Source organism: Apaloderma vittatum, unplaced genomic scaffold, assembly GCF_000703405.1.
Source record: "Apaloderma vittatum isolate BGI_N311 unplaced genomic scaffold, ASM70340v1 scaffold33591, whole genome shotgun sequence".
NCBI classification, from domain to species: domain Eukaryota; kingdom Metazoa; phylum Chordata; class Aves; order Trogoniformes; family Trogonidae; genus Apaloderma; species Apaloderma vittatum.
The window spans coordinates 1-21,879 of NW_009700306.1; the positions used below are offsets into that span (position 1 = coordinate 1).

Consider the following 21,879-nt stretch of genomic DNA (forward strand, 5'->3'; position numbering starts at 1 on the left):
GCTCCGGCATGGGGCTGAGCTGCTGAGGTGGTCATGTTCCCTGTTGAGGTTTGGTTGGGTTTTTTTGGCAGTTCACGGGGCAGTGCCAGTGCATGCCAGGCTTCGGAGGCCGTACCTGCCGCGAGTGCCAGGAGCTCTTCTGGGGTGACCCAGGTGTGGAGTGCCGAGGTGAGTCCAGCCCCAGCGCCTGCTCTGCTTGTTCCTTTTGGAAGTGACCCAGTGGCCAGGCGTGGCCACACCCCCCCGGGGTGGAGGGCAACCCCACTGGGAGCAGCTTCTCTGGTAATCCCTGCCAGTGCCCACACAAGCCTTGGAAATGCAGGAGGAAGGCATGGTGGGGTTTGTACCTGCGGTTTTGATGCCTCTGGTGATGGGAGGTGTAGCAGCATCTTTCCCTGGTACTTGGCTGTTTTATTTTATTTTGTGTGGGAGCCTTATTTAGAAACAAACCTCTCTGTTTAGAAACTTAACTCTTCTTTAACTGTTAGCTTGCAATGCTGTCAGGTAAGCTGGTGTGGTAAGAAAACATATCTTGGATGTTGGAGTTTGAGAATTGGTCTGGAAACCAGTTTCCTTTGCCTTTCGATGTACGTGGTGGAAGACAGCTGTGTCCTCTTGCATCTTGCTAGGGAGACTGGGCCTGAAGCAATAAGATTTTTGGTTTAGTACTCTTCTTACATTTCACACTGAAATAAAGGAGTGAGCAGAGAACATGCAGCAGGTTAGCCATAGCTACATGGCGCAAAACAGAGCGCCGTGAAGTTGCTTGTTTAGAAAACTGGATGCTGTCTGTCCTTTCATTATAAACAAGTCTGTTCATTAGCTGGAAAAGAAACTTCAAACACTGTCCAGACCAGAACAAACTTGTATCTCTGATCTGTTCAAATAGGAGCCTTTGCCAGGAGAGTTTGCAGTAGATTAAGGTATTTTTTCCTTCAGGGAGGAATGCGCTTGCTGCGGTCTTTAACAAATCCCTTACAATAGAGATACCTTAAAGCCCATTATCTAACCAGATAGGCAGGTCATAGCTACTTGGTTAATGCAGCAGATAAAAGGACTGGGGAATTGTCCCAGTTCCTGAGCACATATTGGGTTTCTTGCGGGGCGAGGCAGCCTTTCGGGGCTGTGTGTGTTCTGGCAGGGTGAGGGGTGCTGACCCTGCTGGCTCTGCGGCAGGGATTGTCTCTTGGTATCAGCTGTCTCCATCAGGGTTTATTGATGGAGTCCATGTGCATACCTTATCAGCAGGATTTTGCAGTGTACCAGCATTTCTGGTCTGTCATGGAGTTTCTGCTGCTTTTTGAGCATGTATAAACCTGCTTTTTAATGTTTCTGAAGTAGAGAGAGGATATATTCCTCAGAGCCTGTTTTTACCATGCAAGCTCTACGCTCTTCTTCCAACCCACCACCCCTTCTGCCCTCAAATTACACAGGAGACTTGCTTGGGTGGAAATGGAGATTTTCTTTCAGGATTACATCCAACAGGAGGTCTCTGTGGCAGGTGAGGAGAACCAGTGCTCAGGTCTGTGCTGCGGCAGCCTGCGGTGCGATGCCCCAGGTGGGCTGCAACCGTGTGCTTGCTTGTGGAGCACATCCCGCCCCGCAGTGCTGCCAGGTCTCCCCATTGTGATGGGGTCAGTGCCTCCCGCCCTCTCTCGCAGAGAGTGAAGTGACTTCTCAGCCCTCATTTAGTCCTAGCGAGTGAAGGGTCACGTTCAGGCTGGCAGATGTGCAGCCACCGTGTAGGCAGGTAGCAGCTCTCGGTAGTAAGCATTTTGCGGGTGAACTGGAAAACTGCTATGTAGGGAGTTGCAGAGCAATGCCACTGGAAAATAGCTTAAATATGGCCTGTGGCCAAGGTGACACTGGAACTGAGATGGGAATTTGTCACAAAGACGTTGGCACCAGCTGCAGGGGGACGCAGGGACTCCTGGCCATGGCATTTGCCACCTGCCCTTGGCAGCATGCTTGTGCTGGCCCAAGCAGCCAACAGGGCCACGTTTTGTGCTGCATTCAGGAAGAAAATACAATCCAATCTGGGTGGGTAACAGGGAGAGCTCTGAACCACATGATTATGGACAGACAGACTTTACTGTGGGCACCAAGCCAATGCAGAGGTGTGGAGTCAGTCCTGGTGGCTCCAAGGAGAGATTCTCCACTGGCCAGGACAAGTGGCTTCTGCTCAAGATTGGAAATCACAGGGTGCATCACTCAAGGGGCAGTAATGTGTGGTCTCTTCAAGAGACACGAGCTTCTGCTGAGAAACAGGGACTGTACTGCCCACGTTTCTGTGACACCTTTGACAAATTTTCTTACTTGACTTTTTACCCTTGCAGGCTGCTGCCTGTGACTTGTTTTGTAGAAATCTTGGTGAGATCAGAGATGGTAGAGCAGAAGCTGGGGGAGGTAGGTTTTTGCACCTGGTCTGCGTGCTTGGAATTGCACGCTGTGCTCCCTGCAGTGGAGAGAAAGCATCATTGGGTGTCTCCTTTGCCTCCGTCCCCAGTGATCGTGCTGGAACCATGCTGCTTGGGCAAGCTAACGTAGGTGCCTATACCTGGGCAGCATCTCACCTGCTCGGTATTGGGTATGCTCCCACCACCCACAGATAGGACTGGGTGTTCAGAGACGCCCTACCCCATGCCTTAAAAAACCACACAGTTATTTAATTTAACATAATGCCTGAAACAAGCACAGGAGAGGTGTAGAGGTAGGGAAAAGCCCAGTGCATCTCAGCCCTGTGCAGGTCCCCGACAGGATTAAGGTGAGCGGGAGCTGTGCAGCGAGCATCCTCTCACTGGCAGGACTCTTCTGGCTGTTGCTTTAGCTACAAGCTATCTGCAGGCTCCACACAAGCCTGCACGTGAACATGTGCACGTGTATAAAAATCATTCCTAAGGTAGTAAATAACAGGATTACAAATCTCAGCAAACTTGAGTTTCCCGGGCGTTCTGCTGGAGCTTTTCCAACGCCTGGCAACCGATGTGCAGGTCTCGGCGTGCTGAGCCCTGCGACGGCGTCAGCCTGCAAGGCACGTTTCTGGCAGGAGGCTCCAGGCTCCCAGGAAGCCTCTGAGATACGGTGTGGCTGCAGAGACAGCTCATAGAATGCCCTTGCACGGTGGATATTTGAAGTTTATGGGTTTCATATAGTGTAAAGGAAATGAAAATGTTTCTATTATCACTGTTTTTAGTTGAACAAACAGAGCAGAGTGCAGTTAGTAGAAAGCACTGCATGAAAGTTAAGTTTGTAGTGCTATCTCCCCTTTACAAGAAGCATACCTTTGTCAATATATTTGTGTTGGACTTGAGTATCAAGCAGTATTGTAAAAACCCCAGAATTTAATTGAACTAAGATTAAAAAAAGTAATGTTTTTTATCAAATACTCATTGCAGGCATTGGCAGAAAGTGATTTTTCTCATTTTTTTGTCTTCTTTGCGTACTGGTGCCATAAAATATCTGTTCACTGGAAATTACTCCATTGCCATTTAAGAGCAGGCAATTTAACACCTGGATCTTAAACTCGTCACATAGGCTGCTTTTATAGGAGGCCTTTATGGTACAGAGAGAAACATTAGCAGATGTTTATTTTCTCTCTGTGATAAGTGTCTAAAGGAAATCAAACAAATTCTAAAGTAAAGGAAATACAATTTTCACTTTGAGTTTCACAATTTCAGTTGACCTGTGATCTTAAAATATTATGATGTATATTGATTGTTTCCAGAAAATTGCCCTTCTGGCAAGGTCTGCTAGCATGGTAAAATGCAACACAACTCCACTAATTCTAAGCTGGGATTTTATCTTAATACTCATACTAAAAGTTGTAATGCTGAGGAGTTAGCAATATGCTTACAGGGTAATTTGAATCAATAGCTGAATATTCAGAAGAAATTTGCTAGCTCTGCAAAACTTTCAACCTTACAAACTGCTGAATGGTTTTCTCATCATAGTGTCTCACTGCCACTGGGAAATGATGCCAGGAAATCATGTTTGAACAAACCCTTTGTTGTTTTTTTCTGCGGAGGAGTTAAATATTTGATGCTCTCTGTCCCCGATCTCAAGCAGTAAAGAAAATATTTCTGCAAAAATGACTTCTCTTGTGTGTAGGATGATGTATGATGCTTGTTCTTAGCATCCTGCAGTAAGGCATTAAACACTGAGACTGATCTTTGTACTGCCCTTTCAGTATCTATTATATCATCTCAGCTGTAGTATTAACTGCTCTGACACACCTTGGTTTAAATTGCAAACATGCCACGTATTTAATTACAGTAGTTTAAATGGAAGTTGAACTTAAAATATATAAAATCAGAGGGAAAGGTAGCAGAGCTGTCAGAGTAAGTGAAAGATAAAGCGGTTTGAAGAACCTTTGTGACCTTAAAGCAAACTGCTCAAGCAAGTCATTTATTTCTTCGAGATTTCTCCCCTTAGGTTTCTATAAGACTACATTCAATAAACATGTATGAATGCTACTTTTATCTTTAAGATCAGGAAAGAAAATAATGAAAGAAAAATGCATTGATTAAGGTAGTATAAAAATTACCCATGGGTACTCACACGCAGCCACAATCTCAGAAGTTGCTCATGAACAGATCCTGAACTGAAGAATTTGGCTAGAAAATTTTCCTGTCAAAAATATGGTTTCCCTTAAGTTGGGAGTGTGCCACAGAAGAATGTCTGATTGAGTTAAACACTCAGTTAAAGAAGACAATACATGCAGTTCCAAAATGACATTTCAAAACAGAAGCCTGTTGTTTAATTTAGTAAATGCTCCTTTGAAAACCCTCAAATCTTTGGCCAACAATTTCAAAAGACTCCTTTTCCTCAACTGTATTTTCCATGGGATGTAGTATCCTGCTCTGCTCACCCAGGGACAGATTTCTTTCCTGTCTAAAACTGATCTTCAGAGTCTGCAGAGCGAGCAGCCCCGACGGTGTTCATCTGCAGCCTTTCACCTCGGCCTCAGTCCCCCTCTCTGTATGACAGGAGAGTAATCAGCCATTTGTCTTGAAGGCCATTTCCAACCCAAAGTGGTTAAGGCACCTGAATCTCTCACAATAAACTAAACATCTGTGTGATTTTTCAGTGAAAAATTAAGCACTTTTCTCAATTTCTAGTCATGTAAGTGTAGGCAAGGCATTTAAAAGGAGCTTACAGGGCTTTTTGGCTTTCCATATTCCACATACACTATTGTTAAGTGGAGTATAAAGCCATTGCTAGCTACCGAGTAGTATCTGAAACACTTCTGTAGCCCTAGGTGTGCCTGTGTGTTTCTTGTTCTCCTTGAAAAAAAAATAAAATAACTGGACATATGCTAAAATTAGTTGTGTAGCTATCTGGTCGTTATATCAGACTTAGGAGTGTGCTTATTAGCGCTGGAATCTCCAGAGCCAATTGATACTTTGAAGACTGTGATGGAGTTAGCCTATTTGAGTAAGTATTACATCAGAAGCAAAACTGCCATGAGGGAGAGCAGCATTAGCACTGGGCTTCTTGGGAGCTGACTCACACGTTGGCCATAGGAACAGCTGGGCATTAACGAAGGAGGTGTTAGAGGAGCAAGAACTCCACTGTGGCGAGAAGTGATGCTGGGGTACTCTGGCCACAAATGATGCTGGGCATGATGTGCTGGATTGTTCTTGTGTGGTGTTTGCTCTATTTTCAGCAGGTGATAGGAACCAGGATGTCTCCTGCTTTCACATCCAAGTTCACTGGCAGTGGTAATGGAATGTCTTATGAATTCTTTCAGTGGATGTTTTTTTCACTGTGAGGGTGACAGAGCACTGACACAGGCTGCCCAGAGAGGTTGTGGAGTCTCCTTCTCTGGAAACATTCAAAACCTGCCTGCATGCCTTCCTGTCACTCTAGGTGATCCTGCTCTGGCAGGGCGATTGAACTACATGAGGTCCCTTCCAACCCCCAACATTCTGTGATTCTGTGATTTTCATCCACCATCGTGAGTGATGGATGTGTAACTTGGTTATTCTTCCATGAGTTATTTGTGAATCCTGTGCTAGCCTTTTCCAGTCTGTGCCACCTAGGACGACCTTTCCTTTAACGTGGATACTGTCACTGCGCTTTTGCCCCTTTAGGACAACGTTGCTTTTTTGTCACTTTAGGGTGAAATTGTGCCCTGAAATTCTGCAGAGACTGAAGCGAGCAGGGTCTTGGTAGGCAGGCATTGCATGAGGCAAAGAGATGAAAACTGTGCACTGAGCTTTCTGCTTGGTGGCCCACGGTGTACAAAGATGTTCCTCGCTACCTAGAAGGCGTTATACAGTCTTGGCATGGGCGTGCTTTCCTCCTCTTGAGAATTGGCCACAGCTGAAGTCAGTGGGGGTTTTGATCCCCACTATGCTGTAAAGGGAAGATGCTCTCTGCAATGGCCTTGGGCATGCTTCTTGCCTATTGGTGGTGGCCAGCGCACGGGATATGAGACACGTCTACTGGTAGTGTTGGTGATGGTGGGGATCCTCTTCCACACGACCATGGAGGGCGATTTCTGCGGGTTTCTGGCTGGCGTAATATCGTTATTAATGCGGTGTCCCAGCTTCTGGTAAAAGTGTTCAGACACTGACTAGCAAGGAACAGAGATGGTTTCAGTCATCTCCGGTAGAAGTGCTTGGCTGAGGTGATCTAGACTTCAGAAAAGATCCCATGTAACCAAACACTGGCGTGCATGTGTCATTTGTGAGGTGAAAGGTTTGCTTGCAGGATGAGCTGTAAGAGGAGCAGTGGTGCTTTTGTGAAGGCTTAAAAAATATTTCAGTCAGTGCCAGAAGGAGTTTTCTGAGGGCTGTTCCTGGAGAGACCATACCACCAGCATGTAGAAATGCCTCCTAATGTTTTCAAAATGGGAAGAAAAAATCAACTGGAAGTTACTGAAGGAGGCTTTTTCAGGTCTTCCTTTAAGCTGTGTAATTTTGCTTAAAAATAGAGATTAAATTATCTTCAGTTTTACCTTTTGGTTTGCAAACTGCTGTGGTCCTGTGCACAGTTAGTGACTTAGGAAGATCATGAAGAAAAGAAAGAGCAAGTGTGAAACCAGCACTTTTGAAAGCCATTTCATATCTGTTGGATTCGCAGTACGGAGGTAACGCAGAGCCAGCATTGCCTGCTTCCGGGCTTGATAGAGAATCCTAAAAGGGAGAAGTAACCCACAGTAATGTTTCTAGCTGCCTCGTGCAATTTTCTCATGGGTCCCACAAAGCTCTTTTTGGAAGTTTTGTAGAATTCTAGAAATTTGATGATTCTTCCAACTCTTGTGCTGCAGTTAGAACAAATGACTTATTTGCTCTTTATCATCATCTGCCCACAGGCAGCTTTGGAATTTGGGTTTTCACTTTGTAAACGAGTTAGTGCTTCAATTCTCCACTCCCCTTCCCCAGCATTTTCTGGCTTCAGAGATTTTGGAACCCACATTACCATGTAAATGCTACTAAAGACATGTCATCTGCCTTTCCTGAGCATGCAAGTATTCAGGAGTAGAATTACCAACATGTTGGGTTTGGTTTTTTTACTTTAAGCTTTTTAAATCCACAGTAAATAGAGTGATGTGATTTGCTAGCAGCAAGTATTCATGTAACTTGGTCAGATCTCAGTATCTCTGAGAAAAACCACATGCCATTTAGCCTTTTTCTGTGCAGAGGAATTCAGACAATTCATCATTATACTAAGGGCCTTATTAGTTGACAGAAGGGTTAACTGACCTCCTTCAAACAGGAACTGGATGGTTTGCCCGCAGGGAACATATTCCGTGGCAAGTTGACTACTTAAGCACTTTCGATGTAAAGTAAAAACAATCTCTTGTGTCAGGGTATAATTCAAAGAACAAAGGACCATTTTGCTCAATTGTGCAGGCAGCAGAAGTTATTTTTGTCTCTTGCCTATCATATTCACATTGTACAAGACTGTTTTGTTGAGGAGCGATTTGTTCTGCTGAGGCTCTTTGTGTGATTTTTGAACTGAAGACCACCACTGTGTTTTGGCATTGAAGCAAACAATGTACAATCTTGAAAACGGCTTTGTGTTTTGCCCTTTTTTTTCAAGGGGGCATGTGCTTGGGGTGCATGAATTGATTTATGGACCCTTTTGAGCGATTAACCTCCTTCAAAGCTGCCTGGTAAATGGATGTGTAAGTGGAGGCTTTTATCAGTTATCACAGTCCTTCTTCTGCTGGAGGAGGAACTGTGCTTGCCCTGCTCCTGCCACGATGGTAGGTAGATGACCTGCGCATTAAAGCCTCTCTTTTTATTCTTTGCTGCCATCCACGTATTAAAAGCGGGTTGGTAATTTCCTCTGCTGCAGCTGCCTGTGTAATTAAGGAGGAGGAGAGGTCAAGTGGTAGCCCTGGCTGCATGGAAACATGGCTCCTGATAGCGTTATTGTGTACGAAGCGTGTCAGTGCTCTTAGAAATGGCCATGCATCAGTGAATGGAGTAACTTCTCTTCAAGGCAGGTTAGTGCGAAAGAAGTGCATCTTTATTCTAAAAGCTTGGTAAAAGAGGGTGTTGCCCAAACCTTGTCACTCTGATTTGGCAACCACCTGGAGCCCCTGGGCCTTAACTGACTAGAGTATAAAAATAGGTAGTTGCTCACAGTTAAAAAATAAAATAAGAATGAAGGTCCATATCAGGAATGTGTAATATTTACTCCTGAGCTGGTGCTGAAATTGTAAAATAACTGACAAAAACCCAACAACTGTTAATTGTGCTCATTCCAACTTGAGAGTGACAAAGTGTGTACACTTTTGGTCATTAGCACCTGTGTTGGAGAAGTCTCCTTTCTTCTCCCTCAGACAGGGCTGACCATGACCACAGTCTTTGTTCTATTCTACTTTTCACTGCCCAATCTTTTCCAGTTTTTTTATATAACCAAAACATTAGCCAAATTCCGGGCTCTTCAGTGCATGCTGTGAATATTTTCATCTGTGGCAGGAGCATGTTCTGAGCCAGGCAATGTACCCTTGCATAGAAGGTCTCTCAAGGACTGTTACTCCATAAATTTGTTCTTCCTTGAAGTCATGTCAGCTTTTATCACCCTCAGTGTCTTGTGGTAGGGACCTCTGCCACTTGTCTAAGCCCTGTGTAACCAACTATCTCCTTTTATCATGTTGTTTGTGGGAGGTGCAGTGGAAGGTGGTTGGTTTTGATCTGCTGGATTTCTCAGCTGACTCCTGCTCCTGTGCTGGAGGAGACAATGGTTCTTCCTTGTTAATTTTTCCCATTTCACTCATGTTTTGCTCTTAAACCCTCTGTTAAATGCTTGCCTGTTGTTTCTTTTCGTGTCTGGAAAGCCTTGCTCTATTTACTCTTAATTGTAGGAGTGAAATCAAGATCTTTGTCTTTGCTTTTGAGTTGACATCCAGACATTTCAAGAAGAAGAAGTGTTCATCCTTGCTCCATTGCTGTGCCTGTTTCTGAGATATACAAATCCTCATCTCCCCTAGTTACTTCCTTATCTTTCTCCCCTTTCACACTCAGCCCTGGCTGCCTGCTACCCAAGCAGACACACCCATAATTGGCTTTTTCTAATCCAGACACACACCACTTCTATACTCATTTCACCTCTTCGTTATAACCAGTCTTATTTTTCTCCCTGCCAACATGACTGGCATTTCCCTCACCACAGCCTTCACACGTGCCTTCTTCTCCTTCCAGCGTGTGACTGCAACCCTCATGGCATCCAGACCCCGCAGTGCGACCGTACCACGGGGCAGTGCATCTGCAACGAAGGGGTGGAAGGGCCTCGCTGTGACAAGTGCTCCCGGGGCTACTCAGGCTTCTTCCCCGACTGCGTGCCGTGCCACCAGTGCTTCGCTCTCTGGGATGCGATCATCAGCGAGCTGGCTAATAAGACCCAGCAGTTCCTGGATAGGGCCAATGCCCTCAAAGTCACTGGAGTCACTGGCCCATACCAGCAGACACTCAACACCCTGGAGGAGAAGCTCGGTGAAATCAAAACCATCATCGCTCAAAATCCAGCTGCCGAGCCCCTGAAGAACATTGGGAATCTCTTCGAGGAAGCAGAGTGAGTGCCCTCACACTTACGTGGTAGCTAAGTCTGGCACGAGAAGGGGTCCTACTGCCAGCAAGGTGGCATCTCCTTGGGTGACTGATGTCCCCGTGCTGGGCTGAGGACTCCCCAGCTCCAGTCCTCCGGCTGGGCGAAGCGCGCTGCGGCTCCTTGTGCTGGTGGAGACCCTCGTCGTGCTCAGCGCTGGTGGTGACCACCCAGTGACCATCCCTCCCAGGAGCAGAATCCTGGCTGGGAAGGCGAGAGCAGCGCAGCTGCCGCGCTCTGCGCAAGGCTTGTCCTGCTCCCACTGCAGCTAATGACCAGAGAGCCACTCATGCCTGCCTTGCGCTCCCCCGGGGCAAAGGACAAACACTGCTATTATGTGAGAGAATGAAGAGGGGAGAGATTAAATTCCTGGATTTCCCTCTGTAGCTGATGAGTTGGAAGCTTGGGCTCCTTTCAGCACTGAGCGTGTGTGGGGGAAGCACCAGCTTTGTTAACAGATTGTTTCCATTTTTCTCAGGGTAGGAGCCTTGTATTTTGTTTTAGGGATAGGTTTGTGCTTTTGGAGATGGGGCCGTTTAACGTGGAGTAGGATTACAGATGCTTTCTAGCTCTGCGTGCAGCTGCTCAAGCTTGCTTGTGCATTGTAAAGGTGACTGCACAAAGCAAAGGAGTGAGGATTAAAGCAGAAATGTCTCAATTAGGGATATGCTTGTGCCCTGCAGCTCCCCTCCTCCAGCTGGAGAGCTGGGGGTTGCTGCTGCTGCTGTTTGGGCTCTGCGTGTATTGAGGGAGGGCAGAGCAGCTGAGGAGCTGCTTTTCCCTAACATATGTATACACTCATCTGGTTTTGTACTTTTCTGGCTGTGTAGCAGTACTGGGCTCTAGAGAACAGCTGGCAAACAGCAGGCTGCTGGACTACTGAGAGAGTTGTAAATTGGTCATAGACCTTAACTACTGCCTGATTCTTTCAGAATGAGGAAATGCTGGGTTTGGTGGCATCACCATGGATGGGAATAGCTTCCTATGCCCACTTCTGTTCCACAGCAATGTTGACGCGTAACATACCCTCGCTTTTCCTTTTAGGGTTATCCTGAAGCCTGCTCTGTGCCTCGCTGAGGCCATGCCGAGTGCTGAGGGTGGGTGGTTTTCCTTCATAGCCCTAGAGAAATGGCGGTGAGGAGGAATCTTTACAGACAAGTTAAAAGAATCCATTGTGTTAAAACTAAGGTTTTCCCTCCCCCCGCTTCCTGAAGTTCAGATCTGTCCCATGAGCTCGTAGTAATCAAAACTGCATTTGTAGCTGTGTGGGATGGGAAGCAAATTATGTATGGATCATAGTAGTGAACTCTGACCGATGCAGTTGCCATGGTACGAGAGCATTACACCAGTCTTCTGGAATCTGCCTCCAGTTAATCTTACACAAAGCAGCTGTTTTCTGAGCAACGTGGTGCTTTGAGTTTATAAACACGCTGTAGATTAAAAAGTAGTTTTGTATGATAAAAGAAACAAAACGGTATTCTAGGTAGGCATGTTGTTACAAATCACTTACAGCTCTGAGGGAGGACAGGTCCTGCCATGGGAGAAGCTCAGCACAGCCCGAGCCACTGCTCTTCAGTGAAGTGAAGCACCCAGGCTTATGACCCTGCCTCCTTCCTCTGTTGAGTCTTGTGCCTCTGTTTTACAGAAAGCTGACAGCAGATGTTACAGTTAAGATAGCTGACGTAGAAGAAAACCTGTCAGCCTTAGCAGCAAAGAGCAATAGCACAGACGCAGACCTGAGCATGCTGGAGGCAGATGCCAAAAGCCTAGACCGTGTCGTGAAAGAACTTGCAGAACAGCTAGAGTTCATCAAGATCTCTGATGTTCGGGGTAAGTGTCACAAGGAGGGGGTAGAAAGCAGTGGGGTGGCCAAAGATTTAATTAGTGCATGGTTTTAAAAACCAGGTTAATCTTCAAACTTGTAATAAACCACAGCTCCTGGGAGGGCAGCTGCTTTCTGTGCTTTAGCAGAGTTGCTGATGCAGTAGGAGTTTTCTTGTGCCCCCTTAGCCCCTCTCTCTTCTGCACATTGTAAAGCTGTCTGAAGTTCTCAGGGCACAGAATAGCTTTAAAGTTTCTTGACTAATACATTTTAGATGAGAAACAACAGCTGGAAGTGCAGTGGATTTCAGAATACATCTGGACATCTCCTTCGCTCTCCTCAGTCTCTTAAATTGATCTTTCTGGTTGAAAAAACAACCTGGGTCTTTGTGCCTAAGAGCACACCAAGAGCCAGACAAGCCTTGCGTGCCCACTGGCACACTAGAATATGCCAAGAATCAAAATTTGCCGAAGAAAGAGGAATCATATCACCAGATTCTTTGGATATTTTGAAAGCTGACTTCATTCCACCTTGAAACAGAGCATTTTAATTTTTTTAATTTCCTACTTTGCAGGAAGCCACATTGTTTCCAGTGAATGTGTGTTTTCGTAGAGCAAGGCAAGTAGAGTGTAGGACAGGAGTGTCCCTGGCTTTTGGCATTCTGCTGAGGAAAACTGCCTTTGAGGTACAGAGTGTACCCACTCAAGGCCTCTCCAGGAGTTGTCCAAAACTAACAGTTCCATAAATCAGCATCTTTCATCAAGCAGTTGTTTCTTGGGAATGCTCTGACCAGTTTCCAAGCAGTGACTCCATAAGCCAGACATCCCAGGGCACGCAACGAGAGCTAAAGAGATAAATGAATCCTTAGAAAAGAGACTGTTGCCTGATAAACCTAAAAGGCTGGATCTTCTTTTGCCTTCAGGGCAAGCAGAATTCAGTGACTAGGGTCAGAGAAAGGCTTAGCTTCAAAATCCATCAAACTTGACACATTGTCAACCAAGCAAAAAAAATTAACTTTTTATTCCCCCCCCGTCCCCCCACAACAGGTCAAATGATGTCATCCTTTCAGTTGCCCTGAATACAGCTGAAAAACCTAGTGTTTCATTTAACTCGATACTCGTATCGCTAACCCTGATGTGTCATCTGCCAGCCTCCGTAATAGAAATTACTTTGGGATACTTAACACGTTTCTGAGTAGCTCCATCTGATTTCGGCAGGGGCCTTGGATAGTATCACCAAGTATTTCCAGATGTCCCTGGAGGCAGAGGAGAGGGTCAACGCCTCCACTGTTCACCCCGATAGCGCCGTGGAGCTGTCGGCACGAACGCGGCAAGAAGTAGAAGACTTAATCAATGAGAAGGAGGCCCAGTTCAAGGCTAAACAAGAGGAGCAGTCGCGCCTTCTGGATGAACTCGCAGGCAAGCTGCAGAGCCTGGATCTCTCTGAAGTGGCTGAGAAGGTACGTGGCTGAGAATGGCCGGTATACAACCTGTAGCAAAAATAAAGTCGGGTTTGTGAAGAAGCAGTGGGTGGGGAGGAACTGCTTAGGGCTTCGCAGTGTGAAATACACATTTTTTTTTAGGAAAAAGTGCACATTTCTTGGATGATGGGGTATTTTGTGGGCTAGAACAGGGCTATTTAATCAGTGGACTCTCAGACCCACAGGCTTTTAGGCACCAGCCCTTCATGTTGGGCTCCCTCCTACCCTTGCCAGCCCCAAGAGCACACCAGCCTTTTCATCACCCCTGCTCTAACCTGAAGCCCTTTGCCACGGATAGAGCTCCCACGTGCAGAAGAGCATAGCGAATCTGCTGGATCGAGAGCGATCCTCTGAAGCCTGTCCTCAGTTCCCAGGCTCGCTTGCTCTGTGTTTCTCTCCTTTTTTGCAGCTCTGTATGAGAGAACAGGCCGTGCCTGAGCAGCGCTCATGCTCGGACCACCAGGTTGCCCTCCTCAGTCGGCATCCCGGCGCTCCCGGCCTCGTGCTTGAGACAAAGCAGAACTTACAAGGAGCTGGAGTCAAAAGGGCATTTTCCCTGTTGAAGCTGCCTGCTCATCTGTAAATATGATCAAGGGTGGCTTTTTCTTGGGAGAGGCTGGGTGTTCCCTCCGTTTTGCTTTGAAGTCAGGCAGCTGCAGTCAGAGAACAATCTGGCATGAAGGCGGGTGATGGGGGGACTGCTCATTAACTCCCCTGGGCAAGCCAGGCCTGTGTTCAGAGGACGAGTTCTTCACAGGCTGAATTGTCCCGTGTCCTTTATAACTACAGTCATCCCTCTGAACGGCCTCAGTCCTCCTTTTTCTTTCTCAGGAGTCAAAAAAGAGGCATCTTTTTGTTTAGTTTTCCCTTCCCCTGCATTCCACCCTGCCTCTTCGTGAGGACTGAAAATCATGGGTAGATGGTTATCAAGGCCATAAACACTGAGCTGCTCGGAGGTGTAATCACGGGACACCAAAAAAAAAACCTTTTTGCTTTCTAGCTACTGCTGGGTTGCGTGCCAAACAGGTAAGAGGGACTCATTTGCGCTTCACAGGAGACAGCTGCAGGTAACTTGGCACAGCCCCTGTGTTTTCACAGAGAGGTTTTTATAGCTGTAAAGTATGTTGGTTAGTGACTACCATTTGGCAAAAGGGGTGGGATGGAAAGGCAAAGGAACCTTGAAAGAATGGGGAATTTTCAAATTTTCCCCCTGGCTGAAAGAACTCCTGAGTGATTTCATTGGCCAAACAATTCACCAAATAGTGGATAATTCTCTGGTTGAAATAATTTAAGAAGGGGAAAAAAAAAAGTCTACCCTGAAATTTGCTATGGGAGCACATCCTTGACAACAATACACAAACTGGAATGTTTTCTGGAAAGATGAAATCAGAGCAAGCATTTAGTAGGAGGGAATGGGACAGTCGTTTTAGGGAGATGAAAAAAGGTTTCCTGATCAGCTTCGAGCATTTAATTTCTAGAGCATAGGGCAAGATACTATGCACAAAACACTTTCTTCTTTATAAATTAGCTCCTTGGGATGGTGAGTTTTTCCTCCAACAGCAGCAAAGACCTATTGCAAACAAAAGGCATACAGACAGCAGTAGCTTCCGGCTTGAAGCTAAAATTTAAATGCCGCTTTCCAGGGGAAGGTGGTGTAAAGGAAACAGACGGTGAAGACACAGCAATGCTTTCCTCATAACCTCCCCAGCTATTTCAGCTTCAGGGAGCTGTTTGTGACTGACGTAAAGGCATGGGGTGGGGGCACAGATGGAAGATCAGTTGTGCTGGTAGGGCCCTGCAGCAGGAACCACCCCCAGCTTGCAGCTCTGTTCCTTCCCTGCAGTACTCACGATGCTACTGCAAGGGGCAGAAACAACGTCACGAAGAGCAGTGTCCGACTCCATCCCCCTCGCAGCTCAGCAATGGAAATAAAGCTATGACCATATCCCTTGTCTAATGTGTCTCTGCAGACATGTGGCACTCCTGTGGGAGCCTCCTGCGCTGAGTCCGAGTGTGGCGGTTTAAACTGTCGAACAGATGACGGAAAAAAGAAGTGTGGAGGACCTGGCTGCGACGGGCTGGTGACTGTAGCTCACAATGCCTGGCAGAAAGCCATGGATTTTGACAGAGACATCCTCAGTGCATTAGCAGAAGTTGAACAACTCTCCAGAATGGTAATATGCCAAATCAATTGTTAGATATTTAGAAAAAAAAAAAGAAAATAAATAATCTTTTAGTTGTAAGACAGCTTTAGACACTAATTGACAAAGTATGTGCCTGGCATACTTCAAAATATTTCTTTTCCGTTGCGTAACTTCATCATGCTTGTAAAGATCCTCAGAAAGGAAGGTTGCTAAAGTGAAGCTTCTTGGATAACTCTAAACATTAGCCCGAATTGTTTAAACTAGCATTGGTGGTATGGATCGTAGCCAGCTTTTAGAAGTGTTCTGTGAGTTTTATGAGAAAGAGCATTTCTCATTACTATTACCGCTGTCTCCAACTGAATTTTTGTTTTAAAACAGGCCTAAAGCATAAGCTCAAGCCTTCCATCTTCTCTCTAGGTTTCTGAGGCAAAACAGAGAGCTGATGAAGCAAAACAAAATGCACAAGCAGTTTTACTCAAAACCAATGCTACAAAAGAACAAGTGGACAGAAGCAATGAAGATCTGAGGAATCTTATTAAACAGATCAGAGACTTCCTAATGCGTAAAAACCTTACATTTATCTTCTATTTTAATTCAGGGTTTGTGACAACTTAGCTTTAGCTCTGGCTCATCCTCTATGGGGGTAATGCAATAGTTGTGTCTTCTCCCCACCCCCCTTTCAGCCAGCCTTAGTGTGGATGATGAAATCTGGAAATGAGAGAAAACCAAGACAATAGGAAAACGAGAGAGAACCGTGACATGTTCTTGTGTTCATTTCAGCTGAGGCTGTTGTACTGCTGTAGTTTGCCAAGTGTGTTCATAAGTTCTGGCTAGAAAGACAAAGTATTGTTGAAGGGGAGGGAAGTCAGAAAGGGTGAGTTTATTTCTCTGTAAGAAAGCAACTAAAGGTTAAATGAGGGCCTTGTTCGCTCGCAAGCGGCGGCACGGCAAACCCGTTCCTTCCCTGTTTGCACAAGGCTGAGTATACTGTTAGCACAAATACAGTTACGTGCAGCTGTTGGCTTCATTTCCTGTGGGCTCACGTCTCCCCTTTCCAGCCTCAGCCTGGTGTAGCTAATCACCGAAATCTTCAAATCGCTTCCAAGAGGCTTCGCCAGCAGAGCCTACGCGCCTGCTGGCCTCTCCCGCGGCAGGAGGTTCAACCTAAGGAAGCAGTTTTAACACCTTGATTTTCTGCAAGTCTGGGGGAGGAAGTTTTCCCATTATTTGGTTTCTTGAGGGAGCAGCTAGACAAGAATTTGAGTACTGAGAGTTGGGAAGGAAGCTTTTACTCAGCCTTTGTCACTTGTTTCCATCTACTAGAAGACAGCGCTGACCTCGATAGCATCGAGGCAGTGGCTAACGAAGTGCTGAACATGGAGATGCCAAGCACACCCCAGCAGCTTCAAGCCCTGACGGAAGATATTCGTGAGCGTGTAGAAAGCCTTTCTGATGTTGAGATCATTCTGCAGCAGAGTGCCGGAGACATTGCCAGAGCAGAAATGCTACTGGAGGAAGCGAAAAGAGCAAGGTATGCAACCCTGTTCTGTACGAGCTGTTTTCCGTCACCCAGAGCTTGAATGAGACTTTCATTGCATTTTATCAGAAAATAGTTTAACTTCCCCTGATGTAGACTCTCGTTCCTTCACTAAAGGGCAAAAATAGCCCTTTGCAGTGTATGACTAGTTCTTCCAGTTCAAAAGGAAAAGCATTTTTAGTGTTAACATAATTTTGCTCCACAGCAAGGGTGCAACAGATGTTAAAGTCACGGCAGACATGGTGAAAGCAGCACTGGAAGAAGCTGAAAAAGCTCAAAATGCAGCTGAAAAAGCCATCAAACAAGCTGATGAAGACATTAAAGGAACTCAAGACCTGCTGACCTCAGTGAGTTCTTTACAAGTATTTTTTAAGATATAGAAACAGCATAAAGGCTGATACTTAGAAACTGATGTAAGCCTGTCCAGGGGAGGCTCTCAGGTACTGCAAATCGAGGACTGCACTTAACATGAATCTAAACCTCTCTTGTCTTCACATCAGGTTTTGAGGTAGTGGGACAGATGCCAGGGGATCATTTGCTCTTAAAAAATGGAATAAACCAGCTGCCCCAAAAAGACACTTCTCACCCCATATGCTGCACTGTTAAAGTTAGAGGGCTACACTCCTGCTCATTTTGCACAGCAGGTGTGCCAGGATCCCTGGAAGGTCCCACCTGTCACCCACACGGGTGGTGTAGCCATGCTCTCTCTGTCACCTGCCACTGCAGCACGGGACTACAACAAATTAATGCTGATCAAAGTGACAGTTCCTGTAGTCTGACCAATAATGCATTTTCAGACTTCACCTCAAAGGCTTCACAAGACCGTAGTGCTAGCCAGACCCATGTAGCTTGGCCTGCTTAGAAGAGCTGCAGCTTCACAAGTCCCATATGATATGATGGAGTCAAATGTCTGGAGTTGTGCCTGTGGATTAGGCAACTCCTGCATGTGTAATGCAATCAAGTATGTGTTAACCATGTTCCTTAATGCCTGTGCAACCCCTTCTTCAAGCACTGAGCTCTTGCACCCTGCCTTCAGTTAGCCATTTGTAGCAAAACTAATACAGCTTTTTTATATCAAATGTATGGACACAAACTAATGAGTTGATCAGAGCTTATTCAGAAGGTTGAGTATTCCATTCACTTTCGAAAGTGTAACTCTCATCCCTCTCGCTGTTAGATTCAGTCTGAAAACGCAGCATCTGAAGAAACGTTGAACAACGCTACCTTACGTCTGTTTGAGCTGGAGAGGAGTGTTGAAGAGCTTAAACAAAAGGCTGCTACAAATTCAGAGAACATGGACAATATAGAATCAAAAATCGTTACTGCAAAACAAAATGCTGAAGAAGTTAAAAAGGTGAGAAGCTCAGGAAAGCAGCTAAGGGAAAGCCAACAAAACTCTCACCCCAGGTTTGGTTAAAGAAACATTAGTAATACATGTGATCCATTTAATTTACTGGTCAAGTACTGGGGACAAAAAAAAAAAAAAGCGCACTTAATGCACTTGTCAGAGGTGGCTGCTTTTTACTTACTTTGGTACCAGACAGAGAAAGAAGCATTGGGAAGTTTTCAGGTCCTAAAGTAGCTGCAGGAACACTGTCAGCCTTTCACAGATTCATTTCAGTCCCTCAGCTTTAGAGTCTGCCACAGGTGAACTGGTCATGTTTCCCCCCCGGCCTCGTACAGAGTATTTATGGTTCTATGACAATGACAGATTCAGGACAAACAACGCAGAATTTGGCATACACAGAATCAAGCAACAAGAAAAACTTAATAGAAACCCAATGTCATTTCTAAATACCAGAGATGCAATATTTGCTCTGTGACCGTGCGGTTTTGCTCCCACTGTCTGCTGCACACCTTTGTAATAGCAAAAGAATGCTCAGGAACAATAACAAAACAATTGACAAATCTGACAAAGGAAGTCTCATTGCTCCAATGTGTTGTCTATAGTTAGCCCACCAGTCCCCAGAGAGGCGTTTTTCTGTCAGGAGAGACATATTATCCACCAAATCAATAATTTCCCAACACTAAGTAGTGTTTCAGGTGACTGTCAAGTAAACAGAAGAGGCTTCTGGTACTGCTGCAGCTTAGCTTTTTGGTTGAATTCAGTTGGGTCATAGAACTTCTTAATCTTAACCTCATGGAGAAAAATGCAGCTGGGAAACCAGTCTCATGACTTCTCCAGCACCTTCACCTACACAAACTAGACAGCTCTTTTGTGTGCTGAAAGGGTGACAAGGGTACCCCTCCCCAAATACAGGTGTTCATCCAAAAGCAGCACCAGTTCCTTACCACAGGTAAGTAGTACGGCTGTACTAGGGGTCACAGCTCCTATTAGTGGTGGAACTGTGTGACTGAGTCTCGTAAACCCTTGCCAAATGTTGGTATTAAAGCCGTAAAACAGCCACAGATCTGCAAAACGGCAACCGACGTGTCTTCACCCCAACTCCTAAAGGTTTGAATATTAAGTAGAAAATACCTCGAACACTGTTTCTGCTTTTGTTAACTGAGGTAACAGCGTAGCCTCTGCTTACACCCGGATTAGGAAAGTTGGAGGGAGGAAATGTAAAGCTAAAGGAAAGGCGAACCCACTGTGTTGGCTTTTGAACGAGCTCCACCTTGTGCTTGAATCTGGAACAACAGGTCCTCAACACCGAGCTGAACGACAAGTACAAAACGGTGGAAGATCTCATTGCCAAGAAGACGGAAGAGTCGGCGGATGCCAGGAGGAAAGCCGGCATGCTGCAAGAGGAAGCTAAAGCCTTGTTGGCTCAAGCCAACAGCAAACTGCAGCTGCTCAAAGGTAAGGCTGTGCTGGGATGTAACTCATCAGCTTAGAATACGAAGCAGAATACTACTCATGAGCAGTAGCGGAAACGAATGGAAGTTAAATCTTTGTTATGGAGGTTTGGTCCCTTTTCCATATTCTTACGGACACAACAGTCTTTTCAATGAAAAATTTCTGTAAAAAAGCTGAAACGAGACAAAATCTACTGGTGTGGCACCTCTCGCTGCTTCAAGAACCATAGCAGGTAAGGAACAACACTGCTAGGCTTAGGATGAGGACTAACCTTTTCAAGCAAGACCACCAAACCTGACTGAAACAGGAGTGCGTGATCTGCTCATAGCTTCCAGGAAGGAAGCTCAGTTTTCCTTCTGTTTTTGCCCAGCCAGACGGTCATTCTTCCCTGTATCTGCTCTGCAGCCACAATGACTCACTGAACAGGCTTAACGCTAAAAAACCACAGTATTTTGCTGTTCTGTAAAAGCCACCAGAGAGCAGAGAGTGACAGGTACTTTCAGCATGAGTCTTAAGTGTACAATTGCATTTCCACTTACGGAAAATCTCTTCCTTATTGCTTTATGTCCTAATGTTAAGGAAACAAAAAGGTGCCATTCCAGCCTTTGCTTTTATTTTTTTTTCCTAATCAGACTCTCTTCCACAAGAAAAATAAATTTGAATAGTAGTTTATCATTAACTATAATGGCTTACATTTCATTGCATTGAAAGGCCCCTAATTAAGCTGGTTTTTTTCCTTCCTTTGCTGACAGACTTGGAAAATACCTACGAAAACAATCAAAAAGTTCTAGAAGACAAAGCCAAGCAGTTGGTGGAGCTGGAAGAGACAGTTCGCTCCCTCTTGCAGACAATCAGCCAGAAGGTTGCCGTTTATAGCACTTGCTTATAAATGGGAGAAGGAAACGCTTGCGTTCCGATGGGTTTTACAAGTATTACACTAGTTCTTTTTGACATTACACTAAAACCTGATGAAGTGAGCAGGTTTTACATTGACTTTCAGGTCACAGAACCAAAGACAAGTAACTTTTTGATGTTGAAAATAAACAGTACTTTTGTATCACTGTATGTACCCAGTATGAGTCATTAAGTTCTTGCCTATTTTCAGTAGCTGACAGTTAATCCTTTAGCAGGTCTTGTTTTTAAACTGATTAGAGATCTAATAAAATCTTGCCTCCGATTACATAATTCTAAGCAAGGGCTCCAATTACTACAAAATACAGGATGGTCACTCAGAACAAACCCACAAGTGAGTAAAGAAATATTGTCCTCGTGTGGTTAGCTAGCATTTACACCACAGCACTCCAAAAGGATTGTTTATCCTCTCTGTTAATATTCATTTAGGCTTAACATCGGTTTCACAGTCACCGATTATAAAACACTTGATACGTGAAGATTAACCAGATGGCAGCACTGAGGGGGTGACTGTGATTCACATTTCAAACACCAAATTTACGTGACACGCCAAGTGTGGAGGATCAAGCCTCAGCTGCGGAAGTTCACAGGGCACTTGGTGTGAATCGATGAAGGAGCCATCCGCAGACAGCGCTCACTTCTAAGAATGGCTCGCGCTGCGGGAAACACAAGACTTTTTTCCAAAGTGCAAGAGTGACATCCAGTTCACCACACTCAAGCTCAAAGTTACCTGTAGAACGGCGCATCCTCGGGCAGTTGTACAGCACGGGACAAAACGATTTACCACACTCGGATACGCAGAGGAGCATCCAAAACTGCAACGTGCATTTCCAAGTTCTGACTGCTGACGCTGACCTGAGGAACACATTTGCACATACACTTTGATCAGCACCTCACCTAACCCTGACGTCACTGACAGTCAGTCAGGACAAGTACGGCAGAACTTAATGCCACCTAAGCAAACTGAAGAGCAGCGTGTTTAAACAATTACCCCCACGCTCCATAAGCTACAAATGCTACAGCAAAAAATCCTTTGCAGGAGCTCATGACCACACCAGCATCATAAGCCATTTCACTGCCAGTACGCTTACCAGCTGTTCAAAACAGAAGTTGCATACTCTG

The 21,879-nt window shown here is 45.5% G+C and overlaps 1 protein-coding gene across 1 annotated transcript; it reads left to right on the top strand.

Annotated features, from left to right (window-relative positions):
* Window positions 1-71: 71 nt before the first annotated feature.
* LOC104280908 (laminin subunit beta-1-like) lies at window positions 72-21,026 on the top strand (the record flags this gene model as incomplete). The annotated part of the gene is made up of 11 exons (XM_009878710.1): window positions 72-168; window positions 9,660-10,029; window positions 11,708-11,892; window positions 13,102-13,343; window positions 15,335-15,538; window positions 15,926-16,070; window positions 16,832-17,039; window positions 17,251-17,392; window positions 18,223-18,399; window positions 19,689-19,848; window positions 20,598-21,026. Coding segments are annotated over 11 exons (2,067 nt in total), but the record flags the coding sequence as incomplete, so codon positions are not given.
* Window positions 21,027-21,879: the final 853 nt, after the last annotated feature.